Source organism: Amblyomma mixtum, chromosome 9, assembly GCF_055824585.1.
Source record: "Amblyomma mixtum isolate Tamu chromosome 9, ASM5582458v1, whole genome shotgun sequence".
Classification (NCBI taxonomy): domain Eukaryota; kingdom Metazoa; phylum Arthropoda; class Arachnida; order Ixodida; family Ixodidae; genus Amblyomma; species Amblyomma mixtum.
The window spans coordinates 55,157,882-55,177,281 of NC_143020.1; the positions used below are offsets into that span (position 1 = coordinate 55,157,882).

At 41.0% G+C, this 19,400-nt stretch overlaps 1 protein-coding gene across 1 annotated transcript in view; it reads right to left on the reverse strand.

Moving 5' to 3' along the window:
* Nucleotides 1-13,210, reverse strand: part of LOC149329096 (Y+L amino acid transporter 2-like) — a 30,023-nt gene extending 16,813 nt beyond the window's left edge. Inside the window, exons 1-2 of the mRNA XM_089562116.1 lie at nucleotides 13,195-13,210; nucleotides 8,387-8,461 (exon numbers count right to left, since the gene is read on the reverse strand). Coding sequence (XP_089418242.1) covers nucleotides 8,387-8,461; nucleotides 13,195-13,210 — 91 coding nt within the window. The remainder of the gene's footprint in view (nucleotides 1-8,386; nucleotides 8,462-13,194) is intronic.
* Nucleotides 13,211-19,400: the final 6,190 nt, after the last annotated feature.

Below are 19,400 nucleotides of genomic sequence, written 5' to 3' on the forward strand. Positions count from 1 at the left end.
TTTCCTTTAACGAAGCGAATACTTCGCTATATACACTTGTAAGCAGTCAAGTACTTCATGTTTTCACAATATATATATATATATATATATATATATATATATATTTATGTATGTACATAAAGGGTTGCATATAAATAGAGAATACTGCCTCTAATCCAGCTTTTCTAACGAAATTCGGACGCGCTGTTCGTTGAGAACAAACTTCAGAAACGTCACACGTGATAAAGAAATAATATTTGACGTTACGATCGCGCAATCGGCCTTCATCAGAAAAACTTGGTTACAGGCACTGTCCTGTATTTATACGCTGAGGCTATCAGTATCAGCTGTATTGATAATGAACCTCTAAAAATGACACAAGGCTAAAATGAGGTCGCAATCGTGCAGTGACATGTACGTGAACGTGCGCGTCACAAATCATCTAAAAATAAGAAAACAAAAAAACCTGGCGAACTTACGTTGCTAAATATACTGCGAAGCACACACATGCGAGAGTGGGCATTACAAATCACTCAAAATAGAAAGGAAACCAAGGCACCTGGCAAAACAACATTATAGACGATAATGCGGAGCCGACAATACGTACACGTGCAAGGAAACTACATACAGTATATATATATATATATATATAGTTTGGTTTGGTTTATGGGGTTTAACGTCCCAAAGCGACTGAGGCTATGAGAGACGCCGTAGTGGAGGGCTCCGGAAATTTCCACCACCGGGGGTTCTATAACGTGCACTGACATCGCACAGTACACGGGCCTCGAATTTCTCCTCCAAAGAAATTCAGCCGCCGCGGCCGGGATCGAACCCGCGTCTTTCGGACCAGCAGCCGAGCACCATAGCCACTGAGCCACCGCGGCGGCTATTATATATATATATATATATATATATATATATATATATATATATATATATATATATATATATATATATATATATATATATATATATATATATATATATATATATATATATATATATATATATATATATATATATATATATATATATATATATATATATATACCAGTTGTCCCAGCTAAATGTGACCAAGCTTTTAAAAAACACGGGGTGTCCTAGCCGTCTGAAACCAGATGAGGGTTGTTTAGAGTCCCGTGACCTAGTCTGCAGTATTTTTTTCGTTCTTCAAGGTTGACTAATTAGTTAAGCGTAATTAACTAACTTTTTAATTATTGACTTGAGGAACAAAGTTTGAATGGAAAAGTTGTACACCGCTTTCAGAAACAGCTTACTGAGACATTTGCAGCAAAGTAATATTTACGTAAAGTAGTTTTTTTACCGGCCTTTAACCATAACCCGCACAATAATAAAAAGCTTCCACATGACAACTCTGCCACTTCAACGTCCCAAGACACGCCTTAAAGAGTAAAATACATTTTTTCGGAAATCCTCTCCTCGATGAGACTTTGGGTGCACATTGGGGCAGAGAAGTGAGCGAGCAGCTGGTCACGTGACAACTTTCTTTTAAGGCCAATAAATTAAGCTACGTAAATCGTAATTTGACGGAAACTGCACTACTAGCGGTTTTTCGAGGTGATCTAAAACTTTTGCATTGACACTTTCTTCCTGAAGTTATTAATTAAAAAGTTAGCTAATTAAACTGAACTAATTAATTAACTTTGAAGAGCGAAAAAATCCCCAAGACTAGGCCACGCGACTATGAGCAACCCTGAGTTGGTTTCACTGGACTAGGACACTTCGCTATTTTTAAAAGTTTGGTTACATTTAGCTGGGACACCCGGTATATTAAGAGAGAAACAGAGAGAAGGCGAGGTATTCGCAAGTGCGTTGCGATTGCGGGGAGCATACCTCCTGTACTATTCGGTGCCTTCTAACGGCACTGCGTCATGTAAATCTGTCTTAAAACGACTGTTACTAATTCAAGTTCATGTCGCCAGTAGTTCCGGGAATCATACCCTTTTCATAAAAGCAGGTTTACATAATGTAGTTTAGCCAGTATAAAGGCACAGAAAAAGGGAAGAAGTATGATCCTAGCAATCTCAAAACAGTTGAGAGCGAGGGTGACGGATCCTAGTACCATGCAACAGCTCTTAAAACGATAGCATCTGACAGGCAAACACAGAAACAGTTGGCATGGAAATGTCTAATGCAGAGAAGAGACAAGAGAACAAGTGTGAAGACTGACAGAAATATGGGACGGAAACACGAAAGGAATGTTAACCTCCTGTCATACTTGAACAAGCCAGGCTCGGCATAATGCGACTGTCGTTTCTGACTTCTAACCAGTCGACCTTGTCATGGGCTTTCTGTCACTCTGTGCCCTGCTTAAGGTGAGTGGTTCTCGTGCAAGGTATTTTTTTATTTGGCGACAGATGGCTTCACAGGCACTAAATGACCATTTTGCAGCGGCTTTCCCAAACAAAAATTGGGGGTGCACTGATGATCTAAAGAGCGCGAGGCGAAAGCCATTCTTTTATTTATTTATTTATTTATTTATTTATTTATTTAGCAAATACTGCCGGCCTGTGTTACAGGCCTTAGGCAGGAGTGGGGTACCAACATATTGATAAAAATGACAAGTACATTGCAAAAGAAACAGATAGCGAACAGAGCAAAAACCAGAACATACAACATAAAATCGCCACGCAACTTTGGCTGCACCGCCGTAGGCGCACATGAGGCGGCTATGGGGTGACTTGTATTGGCAAGGCATGACTAATTAGTCATAACTCATGACTAACTAGCCATGATTTGGTTAATTACTAACTAGGCATTATTGGTTAATGACTAACTAGTTATGACTAATTAGTTGATGCCCGGTTAATGAATAGTTAGTCATGACTAATTAGTTCATGACTCATTCATGACTCATTTCTTGACTAACTAGTCATGACTGGTTAATGACTAACTCGACATGACGAAACTGTCGCGATTAACCCGTCATGATAATCATGACTAGCCAACCATTAATGACAAGTCATGACTTACTAGTCATGACTAACCAGTCACTAACCGGTCATGGCTAATTATGATTGCTTAATGACTAGCTAGCCATGACTTTTGACTGGTGAGGACTAGTTGACTTTCACTTTAGATGTATACTGGACGGACGAACAGTGATGGCCGCGAGTATGTGCCATTAAAGGTCTTAATATGTCCGTTGGGGCTTAGGCGCGGCTGTCGGCGCTGCCGAGGGCTTCAGCCACGATAATCCGGCGGATCTGAGAGTGCGCTCGGATCATGTATCCGTAAACGCATACCGGAGACGCGCCCCAGTGGCGATCGAAACACACATGTAGGACCCCGGAAAGCCAAATGTGACTGTGCTATGAGAGTTATTTTTTTGTTTTGACTCTAGTTTTTTGCGTTAGGTTCGCGGACCAGACAGCTTCGGCACCACTTATTTAAAAATATACTACCAGTGTTGCTTGCCGTCTCGAGCACCACTCTTTTCTTTGAAAACACGCGGCAATCGTCAAAATCTCTGCTGAACCAAGCCAGAGTGCGTAATGAGAACATGAAAAAGGAAGGTAGAAGATAAAGCAGAAAAGAAAATAATTTAGAATAATAGAACAGAAGAATAAAAAAGAAGTAGAAAAATGAATAAATTAAATGAATGAGAAAAACTAGGGATATAAAAGATGAAGATGAAGAGAGGCTTGGCAGCACTGTATACGAGGTTCGAGACCGGCATAATCTCCACGTTAAGGCGCCGACAACTGAATTTAATGGATCAAGTTTATTTTGGTGCAACAAAGAACAGGCGCTCTAGGCCCTCGGTTCTGCAACAGTTTGCAGACGATTTTTAGCAAGAATTATTCATTTAGCGCATGCGTCGGTTTTATGCTTCTTATGCTGGAACCATGACCAGCGAGAGTGATAGTGACTGCCCGCCGGTAAAAGTTATGAACAAGAAACTAATTAAATTCCAGTGCCAGACAATATTAGTAGTAGTATAGCGCCGTGTTAATTGGCATTTTCAGAACGTAATGTATTGCGGCCTAATGTTGTATTGGATCGTCGTTACCGCTTGAACAAATAAGTGCGAAGCAATGTGTGCCTTGTATGAACAATGATCAAAAGACATAATATTGAATCTAAAGGAGTATTTTTTTCCTCTGAGGGCGCACTTGACAGAGAGTAAACTATGGGCAAATAAGTCAGAATTTTCAGCAGATAAGTAACCAACTTCTCCAGCTTGCTGCCAGTAACTGCTTTTCTCAGGAATTTTCTTCGTCCAACGTCTGGCCAACATCCAAGTTCTCTTCAGACAGGACACATGGGTTCTCTCTATCATCTAGCCAACTTAAACCATGCGGCGGCTCCGTGATCCGCAAAGCTAAAGTTTTCATTTGTCTTTCATTTTTTCTGTTGAGCGCATTTTATAACATTTTTTTGCGTTTTCAAATTTTGTGCTTTTCTACCGATGCATTTTGTAATTTTATTCCACCATTTTATATATATTTGGTATGTCTGGCATCGGCAAGGCATAAATATTCTCAGAGTGATTCACCTTGTGGGGTCATTCTAATTTCGAAACCAGTACTCGCTCAAGCGTTTTCTATATATAGTGATCGTTGTATATTTGTTTGGTGCCACATTTTCTTACTTTTTTTTTCCTAATCTTGCCCCTTCCGCTTTCTCTCCGAACGTTTGTTTCTTTTTTCTCCCCGCGCCTTCCAGTTTAGTTGTGCCGTTAACTTCCCGGTAAACGTCACCTTTTTATAGAAAGCGCGGTGCCCTACGCGGTTTTAACCGCGGCTAGTATATTTATAGGAAGAAGGACGCCGGGCTATCTCGTAAACAACCTAACTGGAGCATCGAAAGAACAAAAAGGATATAAAATACATAGGTGGTACGGCCAAGGTGACCGTTGCGGCGTTTAACAAGTGCACATCGGTGTCAGCCGAACGCGTTTCCTGCAGGACATCCTTCTGCAGCGCAGGCACTCCCCTTTTACGCTAGCACTCCTTATTGTACACCTTTTACCCTTTTATTAGTCCTCTCAGAAAAGGTAAAAAAAACATAAAAGAGAGAGAGTGCCCGGTTCCGCAAAGCTTTGCTAGGCTTAACGCCAATTAAAGATAACTGAAAAAGAAGTAAATACTCCAGAGAAGAAAATAAAATTTAAAGAGAAAAACAGAGCAGCAAAAAAAAACTCAGGAGAAGAGGATACAAAATGCACATCAACAGTAAAATTTACAGTCACAGGCAGGCAGCCAAAGCACAGCGTGCAGTTCATGAAATAAATAAAAATGAAAGAGAGAAAACTGAAGTCACAGCTTAGTTATGGTCGCAGTAAAAGTCATAACCAAGCACCGACTGCCGGCCACAACGAAAATCAGAAAAATAAAAACATAATCAAAGCAAAACAAGATAAAACCAAAGTCACAACACAGTCAAGGACACAGCAGTCACAGTCACGCAGTCGAGCACAGTATACAGGCCACTACGAAAGCGCCTATGCCCAATAAAGGAGCACGGGGCTTCCAAGACGCAAGCAATAGCCGGCCGCGCTGCCTTCGCGACTCGGGTGTGTGAATGGGCCTTTTTTCAGCCATGACCGCTGTGAAATCTGTTCAGCGTTTTTGTATACGGTACATTCCTCTCACACTCAAGTCTGTTGCCACTGCGGCGATCACACTTCCTAGCTTGTAGTGTTCTTTTATAAGTGTGGAATTGAATTACGTAAGCCTGCCTTCAAGAAAAGAATACCATTCCCGAAACTGTTGGCGAAATAAACCTTCAAATAGAACAGCCACGTTTTCCGCGACGTTCAGCAAAATCAATAATAAAAGAAGTCTTACAGGCTCAGGACTTTCTCTAGCCTGGAATGTAAACGATATGTTTTATTAGGAACCACAATCACTAGGTAGCAGTTTATCTGCAAAACTATCAGGTGACAATCATGGCTATGGCGTGGAATCAAAGGTTCACGAAATCTGGAGAACAGGCTGCAGGGTGGTTGGTGCCAGTGATGTATTTGCGTGGGGTAGATTAGTCTAATTATTTATACCGGCAATTGCTTACCCTGTCCCATAGTGCCAAAAAAGATATATGTACCACAACTGCACCAGAAAGCCGGTGTCGGCTAGGTACCTCAGAAGATGCTTCGCTACCACGCGTCTAAGGTTTCATGGACTCTTTGCGAATGCAACGCGAAGAACCTTGTTCAATAGCATGCTTTCTTGCACCCGCAAAGAATGGGAGAGTTCACTGAAATCGCGCATTCAAGGTGTTCCACGTTGCGTTACTCCACCGGAAAATATGACCGAGCAATGTTCCATTTCTCACAGCAAAAGACGTACTGCAGTACACCTTAAGCATATTTCAAACTACGAAGAATGTTGTCAAAGTTAAATATTTATTTCCTAGCAATTCCACTAAAGCACTCCACCAACTGAAAGGAAGAGAGCGTAGCCGCTCATCGGTCCTTCTCCTATGCCCGAGAGTGTATTACGCTCCCCGTGACACTAGGGCTGTTATAAAATAGCAATGCACGTACTAGCCAACCCCTACAGTCTTTTTCAGACATCTGTGCCAGAAGTACCTATGTTTAAAGGAGCGCTTCATTCAAGGGGGCTGGTATCGGAGAGGTAACGGAATCTTGGGTGCTCAATTGCACGTCACAGTGAAGCAGTGCGCCTACTGAAATATGGCACCTCGTACGCTGCATTGTTGCAGTGCAAAAGATTCCACTCACAGCAAACCTGCTAAAAAGGGGGACAATTCGGTGCGGAACACATGATCTTTTATGCCGGACACCGGAAGCCAGTTCTATCAAGACACGAAAGGAGACCTGACCATCAGTAAAAATATCCGTATTGGCCTAGTGAAGAATAGGCTCAGTCGCCGCTTCCGCAGTAGAGAGAATCTTCTAAGTCTCTAGGCAAGGATCGGGTGCAGAATCCCTGGTTATATATGGGGCATTCATATGCGCTGGCCGTCTTGTAAGAAAGCCCATTGAAGAGGGATGTCCACTTCTGGATTGGTCCAACAAACGTGAACTGTAGTAGGCGATCCTGCCGTCACCGTCCGATTATTCATTAGAACCATGTTGGAAGGAACGGAGCGGACGCATGTATTCTTCGGATGAGCCGTTGGAAACAACGAAAGATAAAGTGAGCCAGGTAAGTGGACAGTGATGAAAACTAAGCTAAGAGTTGCTGTAAAGGAAGGAAGTTTTCACGTCGAGTCTGATGTTTAACGACGTAAATCCACAAGCATTACTAACGAGAAAAACGAACAGGGAGTAGACACCTGATATTTTGGGTAAAAAGTGCAATCCGCAAAACTTCATTGCTGCTTTTTGAAATGAACGTTTTAAACCGGCCAAAGATATAGAGGACGTCACTTAGTCGCGAGAAACTTGCTTTTATGAACTACTAGATCATTCTTTCTCTTCTACAGTGACGGTGCGGTAGTCATGACTGCACCACTTTTTTTTCCCCTTCTACCATAGACACACTTAGTTGTGGTGGAATGGTATATGTAGAGAGTATGTTTTAGGAAACACTGGCCTCCTATGCCACGTGGAAAATATCCTGACTAAAACTAGCTTGAACATGGCACTCTTCACTGCGGCGCACTGAAGTATGGCGACGTGAACACCCCCTATAGTGCAGAAAGGCTTGTTTGAGAGAGCTACATTTTCCTCTGTGAGCGCAGCTGCGTCTTGCTGATGTGGCTCGCTGCACTATTTCAAAGCACGGGGAAAAAATACGGTCATTTGTCACGCATGTAAAAAAGACGTCCCGCTAGGAACAGAATGTGCTTGCTGTAAGCCCTCGTACCAGGGACCACGTGCGCAAAGTTATAACTTTATGTTGTAGAAGAGGAGCGCTGCGTCTGTTTCTTCTCTTTAATCTATGTGTACATAAACTCAGTAGAAGAAAACGTTTAGGCTATGTATGCTTTTCGATGAGGTTCTTCATGAAGACTCATGCTTGATCCCTCCGTATTGGTGCAGAAGCCACTAACGTTGTCACACCACGTTTGTGCCGCATTGGTCATGAAGGTTCCACCGCTAAGTATTAAATATGTCCAGCAACGCGAAGTGATCAATGCTATAATAAAGCAGGGTTCTGCCTTGAGCCGTATTCAGTCGGTTATGAATGTGAGCGTCAGTGCTAGTTCATTGATACACAGTCGTGATACTATTTGTTCTCAGCGAAGAAAAATGTTCCACTAAATGGTTTCCCTTAAAAGTTTCACAGGCTTCTCGAATTTTCTCAGCGTCTCTACGACTTGACGGTATTGTCAAGGCTTACTCACCATAAAGAATAAACAGTGCTAAAGACGAGTACGAAGAGCAAACAGGACGAGCTCTTCAGACTCGTCTTTAGCACTGTTTATTTACGTCACCGTACCAACTAGCCCAGATGTCTCTTCTCTTACTCACCAATGCAGTTGCCCGCCACAACAGCAATAGCGCTGAACAGACCCATGTCTCTCCTCAGATGACCGTAAGAGGTGCCTGCAAAAGAGCCAACTGCAGCATGTTTTCAACGGTCTCTCATAATGGTTGAACATTTCTTTAAAACGAAAAAGGAACATCCTGCAGAACTGACCAACGATTCTATATTGACGCTACATCCTCCTGGTGCCCCACATGACAGAGGGCCCTTAACACTTAATTTAAACGGAGGCATGCGTGAAATGTTTCTTCGTGTGTTCCTGCCTTGAAATGATGCCTAAGCGTGGGCTGGGACATGGGATTCGCTATTTCTTAATAGATAGTTTGCCATTCGATTTGTTTTGGACTAGTTTTTCGTAGCCTAGCATTTGTTGGGACGTTACAAGTAGAAGTATGATAACATGAGGCATACAAAAGCTGCGGTACAATTGCTGACTTGTCTATTTAAGTCATTCTAAATCTCGTGTTAACCTGCTCCAGAAAGTTACAATTAGAAGTATTATAACATGAGGCCTACAAAAGCTGCAGTACAGTTGCTGACTTCTCTATTTAAGTCATTCTAAATCTCGTGTTAACCTGCTTCAGAAAGTTACAAGTAGAAGTAGGATAACATGAGGTATACAAAAGCTGCAGTACAATTGCTGACTTGTCTATTTAAGTCATTCTAAATCTCGTGTTAACCTGCTCCAGAAAGTTACAAGTAGAAGTATGATAACATAAGGCATACAAAAGCTGCAGTACAATTGTTGACTTGTCTATTTAAGTCATTCTAAATCACGTGTTAACCTGCTCCAGAAAGTTACAAGTAGAAGTATGATAACACGAGGCATACAAAAGCTGCAGTACAATTGCTGACTTGTCTATTTAAGTCATTCTAAATCTCGTGTTAACCTTCTCCAGAAAGTTACAAGTGGAAGTATGATAACATGAGGCATACCAAAGCTGCAGTACAATTCCTGACTTGTCTATTTAAGTCATTCTAAATCACGTTTTAACCTGCTCCAGAAAGTTACAAGTAGAAGTATGATACCACGAGGCATACAAAAGCTGCAGCACAATTGCTGGCTTGTCTATTTAAGTCATTCTAAATCTCGTGTTAACCTTCTCCAGAAAGTTACAAGTGGAAGTATGATAACATGAGGCATACCAAAGCTGCAGTACAATTCCTGACTTGTCTATTTAAGTCATTCTAAATCACGTGTTAACCTGCTCCAGAAAGTTACAAGTAGAAGTATGATACCACGAGGCATACCAAAGCTGCAGTACAATTCCTGACTTGTCTATTTAAGTCATTCTAAATCACATTTTAACCTGCTCCAGAAAGTTACAAGTAGAAGTATGATACCACGAGGCATACAAAAACTGCAGCACAATTGCTGACTTGTCTATTTAAGTCATTCTAAATCTCGTGTTAACCTTTTTCAGAAAGTTACAAGTGGAAGTATGATAACATGAGGCATACCAAAGCTGCAGTACAATTCCTCACTTGTCTATTTAAGTCATTCTAAATCTCGTGTTAACCTTCTCCAGAAAGTTACAAGTGGAAGTATGATAACATGAGGCATACCAAAGCTGCAGTACAATTCCTGACTTGTCTATTTAAGTCATTCTAAATCACGTTTTAACCTGCTCCAGAAAGTTACAAGTAGAAGTATGATACCACGGGGCATAAAAAAGCTGCAGCACAATTTCTGGCTTGTCTATTTAAGTCATTCTAAATCTCGTGTTAACCTTCTCCAGAAAGTTACAAGTGGAAGTATGATAACATGAGGCATACCAAAGCTGCAGTACAATTCCTGACTTGTCTATTTAAGTCATTCTAAATCACGTGTTAGCCTGCTCCAGAAAGTTACAAGTAGAAGTATGATACCACGAGGCATACCAAAGCTGCAGTACAATTGCTGACTTGTCTATTTAAGTCATTCTAAATCTCGTGTTAACCTTCTCCAGAAAGTTACAAGTGGAAGTATGATAACATGAGGCATACCAAAGCTGCAGTACAATTAGTGACTTGTCTATTTAAGTCATTCTAAATCTCGTGTTAACCTTCTCCAGAAAGTTACAAGTGGAGGTATGATAACATGAGGCATACCAAAGCTGCAGTACAATTCCTGACTTGTCTATTTAAGTCATTCTAAATCACGTTTTAACCTGCTCCAGAAAGTTACAAGTACAAGTATGATACCACGAGGCATACAAAAGCTGCAGCACAATTGCTGACTTGTCTATTTAAGTCATTCTAAATCACGTGTTAACCTGCTCCAGAAAGTTACAAGTAGAAGTATGATAACACGAGGCATACCAAAGCTGCAGTACAATTCCTGACTTGTCTATTTAAGTCATTCTAAATCTCGTGTTAACCTTCTCCAGAAAGTTACAAGTGGAAGTATGATAACATGAGGCATACCAAAGCTGCAGTACAATTGCTGATTTGTCTATTTAAGTCATTCTAAATCACGTGTTAACCTGTTCCAGAAAGTTGCAAGTAGAAGTATGATAACATGAGGCATACCAAAGCTGCAGTACAATTGCTGACTTGTCTATTTAAGTCATTCTAAATCTCGTGTTAACCTTCTCCAGAAAGTTACAAGTGGAAGTATGATAACATGAGGCATACCAAAGCTGCAGTAAAATTCCTGACTTGTCTATTTAAGTCATTCTAAATCACGTTTTAACCTGCTCCTGAAAGTTACAAGTAGAAGTATGATACCACGAGGCATACAAAAGCTGCAGCACAATTGCTGGCTTGTCTATTTAAGTAATTCTAAATCTCGTGTTAACATGCTCCAGAAAGTTACAAGTAGAAGTATCATAACATGAGGCATACAAAAGCTGCAGTACAATTACTTGTCTCTTTAAGTCATTCTAAATCTCGTGTTAACCTGCTCCAGAAAGTTACAAGTAGAACTATGATAACATGAGGCATACAAAAGCTGCACTACAATTGCTGACTTGTCTATTTAAGTCATTCTAAATCTCGTGTTAACCTGCTCCAGAAAGTTACAAGTAGAAGTATGAAAACAGGAGGCATACAAAAGCTGCAGTACAATTGCTGACTTGTCTATTTAAGTCATTCTAAACCTCGTGTTAACCTGCTCCAGAAAGTTACAAGTAGAAGTATGATAACAGGAGGCATACAAAAACTGCAGTAGAATTGCTGACTTGTCTATTTAAGTCATTCTAAACCTCGTGTTAACGTACTCCAGAAACCTGAGTTTGCGCGAGCCAACGAACAGCTGTAATAATGAGAGAGAGAAAAATGAACCGAAAGGCAGGGTGGTTAGCTATTGATCGCCCAGTGATACCGAAACTGTATGAAGAGTGAATTCAATTCAAAACTATTCACTGGGTGGAGAGGAATTTCACGCGGTGATTAATGTTTACTAGTGTGCTACGTATCCTTCGACAGCAAAAATACTTTTAAGAAAATTTTGTGTCTCTAACCTACTAAAATGAGTTCGAATACTACAAGCCTTCCGCACATACATCTCACCGCTATACATTTCTTGGCTTTGGTGTAACTAATAATCAGGACCGAAAAAATTTTACTTTCGGACTAACGAGGGTACTCCTTTTATCTATCTTAGACATAACTTCTAAGTCATTGCTTGTTCTGTTGCATCGGACTTTTTCCAACCAATTGTGCATTCGGAATTAATATACCCTTTTCTCACTTCAGGCCCCAGATGTTCAACGCGTCGAAAGTAGCGAAATCTGTATAATTACCTGCTTTTATTCCTTTCAACAACAACAAAGCGGCCATAAGAACAGCCACGGAGTACATTTAGCATAAACCATTATTTCCGCCTACAAAGGCGTTTTTTTTCTCTATGTTTTTCAAAATTACCACGTCTTGAAATTGCTCACTAAAAGCTGTTTTCTGCACCCTCTTTTCCTGCCACGTCAATCAAAAGCACAAGGTTGCTGAAAGGTTTTGTGAAGCTCAAAATTTTTCGCCATTCTTCACTCCGCTCATTAGAGCTCCTTCCTTTTCCTGTTATTGTACGTCACCTATTTTTTTAAAGTTATTGGCAATATAGTTGGGTTGCATCCCAATTTGCCATCGTTGCACATATTTATTCATTTCTCATCATTTCAATATCAATGCCTAGTTATTATTTCAATTTCAGCTCTCAATTCATTTCTTTTTGTCGGGCAAAGCACTGGCCTGGAGCCATACACAAACTCAACTCACATAACTCTACCACGATGTGTCCAACCCCAGGAGCTTTAATCAAGGTGGAATTCATTGATCACATCAGCTCACACACATTTTCTCACCAATTTCAGCTCACAAAACCTTATAATACCCTGGCTTTTGCATTTTTTCAACAGTGCTAAATTTTACGATGGAAAGCTAAAGTTTAAAACGTACGAAAGGAATATGCATGCCAGAAGGATATCACTTTCGAACTGAAGCCACGTACTAGGGGTAAAATAACAAGAGAGCTTCGTAGAGACTGTTCTGCAGATTTTAATGTCTGCGAAATTAACAACTTAGCAAGGTGGATCCCAAGTGCCTTGAGAAAGAAGCAGAAACAGATGTTCCTCTTTGAGGACCCAAATTATCGCAGCCCAGTTCATATTAGTTGAACACAATAGGATAACACCTGCTCCTGCACTAAAAATAAAAGTACTTGATATACGCTGTCTCTTAACACTGAATATTAAATATTAGATGACGGTTTCTTTTTCTTCTTCGGCAGAAAAGAGCAAATATTTATAACTCGGCATTCCCATTTCGAGAACCCAAAAGCATCGTATGAAGGCAAGGCAGAATTTTTAAAACTTACCGCTTTCATCCGCCATGTCAAGCTGATGCAGAAATTCTTCCCTATTCTTCGTGGTCTTCTGTGCTGAGCGCCTTTGACAGCCTCGTTTCATAGCATTTAAACATTCAGATAAGTCGCTCACCCACATCCATTCTTTACAGTGGTGGCTAATGAGGTCACCCTGTATAAAGACAATGCATTCACTAATAGTATTGATTGTATCTGGCTGCAAGCAGCTTCCCAAGCTTGCAGCCCTGAGTCCCACGACAGAATAAGCTACATCACACAACCCATAAAAGTATTTTCAAGCCAGGTTGCCAACTGTACGAATGTCGGCGGATTGTGACCTGCCATACCGGTACACTTCGCCGACACGAAACAGCTGCGAGATTGCACCGCCGAGCGCAGCTGCGGCGAACCTAGTTCCTACGATATAAAAGGTAGCATACAGCTCATCTCCTACCCCAGCGCGCTTTGTCAGATTAAGATAGTGTACTTATAAGATAACGGCGATTATACATCATATCGAAGAAGCTGCACGATCTTTTACTGCTCTTTGAAAGCCTCTCTGATGATTGCGATACTCATGAATTATGGAATAAGTTTACAGAAAAGAAACTAAAACTTAGCGATGCCTATATTTCCATTGTCTATTATTGTAGACTTAAATAGCGTAAGAAACCATGGATGACTACGAGCGTCTTTAGGATAGTTTGGAAACGAAGGCGTACATTTTTAAATTTTCAAGAAAAGTAAAAGTTCGTCAGTTTGAAAATTTTTGTGCCATAACCTTGGAATGCAAACAGAAATGGAAGGACACAAACGGGTGCTATTCTAAAAACACAGCGGCGCAATAAAAACGAACGCCAATGAACTCTGGCAGTGCATGGAAGGATATGAATCAGATGCAACTGAGACGACCGAAATTGTTTTTAATAATGAGGCGTTATTAGATGACACCGAGATGGCTAGTTGTCTCAATAACTACTTTCGGTCAGTATTTTAGCAAAACAACGCTATAGACTTTGACCTCTCATAAGTTCTGTTCCGGCTATGAAATTGGTAGAGCTAAATGCTCATAGAATCAAAGTACTACTTATGAAAATTAACGATATTAAGGCAAATGAATCAGCCGGAATTTCTCCCCGTATTCTAAAACATTGTGCTGAACCTATTTCCCTTTATGGCTGTGTAATCTAGACCATGTGTCCAACTTCGGTTCCCCTTCCAGACGACTGGAAAATGGCACACGTTGTTCTGATTCATAAAGGAGGGTCATATAAAAGCAGTAGCTTACTATAGGTCCAGTTTATTTACATTTTATATAAAGAGATAATGCCACATCTATTGACAACTTGCTGGCTCCAAAACAACATGGGTCCCGTAAGGGTTTATCTTTCACAACACAATTTACTGAATTCTACGTTGACCTTGTATGTAATCTGGACAATGGCGGGCAAATCGATTGCCTTTCCTGGACTTTCATCGGGCGTTTGCTTGTAAGAAAATTTGGGGCACTAAATATTAACCGTACAGCCCTTGCTAGGATCCAAAACTACCGATCAGTCCATCGACATTGCATGATATTAAATAGAAATACATAAAATTTTGCTGATATAGCATCAGGTGTCCCACAGTTATAACTTTAGGGTCCACTTTTGTTCTTAATATATGTAAATGATATTTGTGCAGGTATCAATACTAGGGCATGGTTGTTTGCCGATGACTGTGTTTTATACAGACAGGTTTATCAAGTATTCTTGAATGGTGTTCTAAATGGAGTGTGAAGCTAAACACTAAAAAATGCGTTCATATTTCCTTTACACCCAAAAAAAGTTAGCCTCCGAGTACATTATCAATAGTAACAATATAGTGACATAAAGTATACCAAGGTTTGCATTCACAGCCGGTTGTAGGTAGAATATGCATTTTAATACCATGGTTACAAAGGACGCCAGGACCTTAAACATTATACACCGAAATCTGAGACACACGTCGTCTTTTTTTAAATCAACAGCCTATTTAACAAACGTTCGACCACTGCTTGAATATGCTTGTTACGTATGGTACCCCTGACAAATAACTCCAAGCAATAAAATTGAAACAATTTAAAACAGAGCAGGAAAGCTTGTCCTGGGTCTGTACTGTAGACTTGATAGATTCACCGACATCAAGAAAACATTAAGACTGGGAAATTCTTTCCTTACGACGAAGGAGATTAGGAAGTATAACTGCATAGGCCACGATGTGTCTCTGCTCGCAGTGATCATAGTTTCAATATACTATGCCAGAACTAATGTATACATATCCTAGTTCCTTTTTAGTTCGTTTCATCAGCGAATGGAGCCGGCTTTTAGGTCAGCAGGAGTGTTGTGTATATGAATGAGTGTTTTTTGCAAGTCTATAAGCCCTCTGTTGTAGCGCGCTCGGGCTGGGCAGCGTAATCATTCAATAAAGAGTGCAGAAAGCTTACACTAAGTGCCAATTTTTATTTTTCACTGGACAGAAAAAAGCAGTGACGGAGTCTAAGTTGCTCTGCCACTTCTCCAAAAGTACAGCCGCAAGACGGCCGCATAGTTTAGCGGCTGCCATCTATGGAAGCTTCGAGCAACCCTGCGTGTCCCGAAAATTTGTCTAATAAACAAAAATTCACGGCACAATGAACAAATTTTGTGCGAAAGAGCTACGATCGCAGTTAGATTTACCGCGATGATTGCGTTGATGAGCTTTTGCTTTAATTACTGGTTTTATTTTAAGTAGTGCATCTGGAGAGGAGCTGACTTTCCCACTGCATATTTAAGTCAACGTCACCGTTTCTTTTTTGTTATAGTGCCCAGTGGGGTTGTAGTGGGTGAACGCCGAGTGGAGGGTGCAGTAGGTGGGTTGGTGATCGGGGCGCTTCTGGACTGTAGAGCTGGAACGGAAATGTGGGCCGAGAGTAGCGGTGCGTGGATGGGCAGCCTATTAGCTAGGGTTAGTTAGTTAATTAGTTCAGTTGTTAGTTAGTTGGTTAGTTCAGTCACTCAATTACTTAATTAACTAATTAATTATTGAATTAATTAATCAGTCAGTCAGTTAGTTAGTCAGGTGGTTAGTTCAGTTATTCATTTAGTTAATTGGTTAATTAGTTAATTAGTTAATTAGTTACTTAGTTAATTAGTTAATTAGTTAATTAGTTAATTAGCTAATTAGTTAGTTAGTTAGCTAGTTAGTTAGTTAGTTAGTTAGTTAGTTAGTTAGTTAGTTAGTTAGTTAGTTAGTTAGTTAGTTAGTTAGTTAGTTAGTTAGTTAGTTAGTTAGTTAGTTAGTTAGTTAGTTAGTTAGTTAGTTAGTTAGTTAGTTGGCTTGCTGGCAAGTGGTGCTTCTAGAGGGTACAGGCTTCACTGAGATGACGCCAGCATTTTCGCCAAATGCCACTGTTGTGGCATTCCCAATAAAATGCGTTTTTCCTTTACTCTCTGAAGTTAAAAATGTCCATTTTATTAGAAATATGCCTTAAATACCGAGTGGAGTTAATACACTATGTTTTAAGAAGAAGCTATTAACTTAGATTCGGGGCTACTATATTCAATTGCATAGAACAAAAGGGCTTGTCTCAGCTCGTTCGCGGAGTAAAAGAATGATCTTGTCTCAGCTTCCTCCCAGCTACGCATTAAAGCAAATTTTCTGAAATCCTCAACCTTCCGCTCGTAACTCGCTTGAGATATCCGCTGGTTTTTATATGACCACCTCACAAAGTGCCGATGCCTTCTAAAAACAATTCGAAATTTGCAAAACAATTTGAAGAGCACTAAACCCTTAGGGGACATTTACTTTATCGCATAACGTTTAGGTTTTCGACCACTTTCCTCAAAAGAGCTGGCAACCCCTTCTTGTCCCGCAGCCACCATAGGAATTAATTAGGTACTATTTTGTCATTACACGTGGTCTTCCCTTCGGCTTGTAGAATGTCCTCAGACGGTGTAAATATTCTACTGTGATTACGGTGAGATATGTCACGGGTGGTTCTTGTATGTGTTTATTTTGCCACTGAGGACACCTTAGCCTACACATCACCTCCCTTAACAGGTGACGCTCAGTAGACTTGGATCTCGGCGATTATCACTCGGTGAAACCTTCGTCAGTTAGACGACGCGATAAACGCTACGCGATCATTTTGATACCGAGGATGCGGAGAAGACCTCGCGACACGATGACTGGAAAAGGAATTCTTTCTATTCAAGTGGAAGCGCAGAAGTACTTAACAGCCATCTCTGCGAAACTTCCGTTTCATCCTCTACGCTAAACCTTGTGTTTTACTCTGCGAAACTGCAGTTTGGCCAAAGTAAAACACAAGGTTTAACGTAGAGGATGAAACAGTGACACTTTTGACTGCCGCACGAGTGTGCACAAATTACCCACGAATGCCACTGGCCAAAAAACCTAGCAGTTTCGTAAACTTAAATACGTAAAGAAAAAAATTATTGTGGCGCGATCCTTTGTAAACATTCCCAGAATTTTTCGCGTAGCGCATTTTTTCAGCTCGAAGACCTTTACGAAAGCAATTTTTTAGCATACCAAAAGATTCCACCGTAGCTGTGAATATATCCACTGACCCTGCTCAAGACGCATGTCGTTTTCTGCTATTAGTTGCCAAAAATGCACCGAATTGGTTTTTAAAGGCGGTCCTCACTTCTCGGTATGAGCGCATAATAAATTTCGAAAGAAAAAGCTTCTTACGCAACGAAAGACTGACCGTTCCTGTAAGTATGTTGAAAACTTTGTCGTAAAATATTCCCCCGTTGCCTCACACTTACAGTCAGAAGCGCGCCTAATTTATTTCTATGGCAGATTCGAGCGCAGGACAACCTTTAAAGCAAGGGTATGCTGCGCATCGGAAGATTACACCATTGCCATCGATATGTTCGAAACATCATCTTACAATATTCCATGGTTGCCTCAGAATTATAAGTTATGTGCAATAAATCTAGCCCAGAAGGGGGCAAAACAACTGTGAACATGGATCAATCGCGACGTCTAATTCGCCTACACCCCGTGGAAAAATAATTGTTTGGGCTTCTCTTCTCCTTTATTTCCGTTTCGGTTTAGGGGTCAAACTATAGCTTTGACGTCAAACTAGAGCTCAGGACTCGTGACGCATAATAGCATAAACAACCCAAACGTATTTAGCGCCCTCATTAAGAACTTAAAGCTATATTTCACCGAAGCCGCACAGTCTATCTGTTCTTTGCTGCCTAGCTGAGTTTTCTCATGAGTATTCACTATTTCACTCTTTGACGATAGTTGACGGTTAATTACCGTCTTCATGCTAAAATTCTGTTCAAAATTATTTTTCAACCCTACCCGAATCCCAAGTTGTCACTAACCCATGACTGACCCTTGCGCGTCAATCAAAAGAAAAATACGCGCCACAAAAGCAATGGTGTTGCTACTCCATTAAAGCATGTGGTGGTGACAACCGTCTTAGTTGTGAGCAGCGATCACCAAGCTGTGTTTTTGTTGTTGTTAAACTTGCCATATATCACCTTTTTCTTTGAGAGGTAGGCAGCAAGCGCAGCAGCTGTGATTTCAACTACCCACCGATGCTCGTGTGCAGGATGCAAGCGCTACAATTACAGAAAAATAATTGCTCCGTATTTTGAACGTGCCTACGGCGATAAAATATTGAAACAGCTCATTATGCGCCATAGCTCAACAAACAATTGGACGTAGAAAGGAGTCCAGATAAACGCTGACTGACGCTTAATTTTATTCAGAAGGCGGTATATGTTTATAGCGCAAAAAAATACAAAAAATAACTTCCGCAGCAAAGACTGGTGGGCGCTATACTTGCATATTTCCTCCTCAGCTACTTTAAGCCACAGATGAGACGGGTGCGAGACGGGGCCTCGTCGTGCGGTGTCCCGGACTAAGGATGCCGACCATGCAGCAGGGTTTTTATTGCGAAAGCAATACTACTTTCACTTTCAAGCCTTTGCGGTGCGACGGCGGTGCACATGAAATGACCTTTCGCATGACCTCTGTGTGACGTCACGCCGAAGAGCTGGGCGACCATCTCGCGCCGTCCGTGTGCGACGGCGGTGCACATGAACGGCGGCCTGACTGGACTGGATTGGACTGTATTGAATTGGATTGGATTAGATTAGCTGTGACATCATGTGTGACGTCATGTGTGACATCACGCCGAAGAGAAGGGCGACCGACTCGCGCCGTCGCAAGCCGCCACC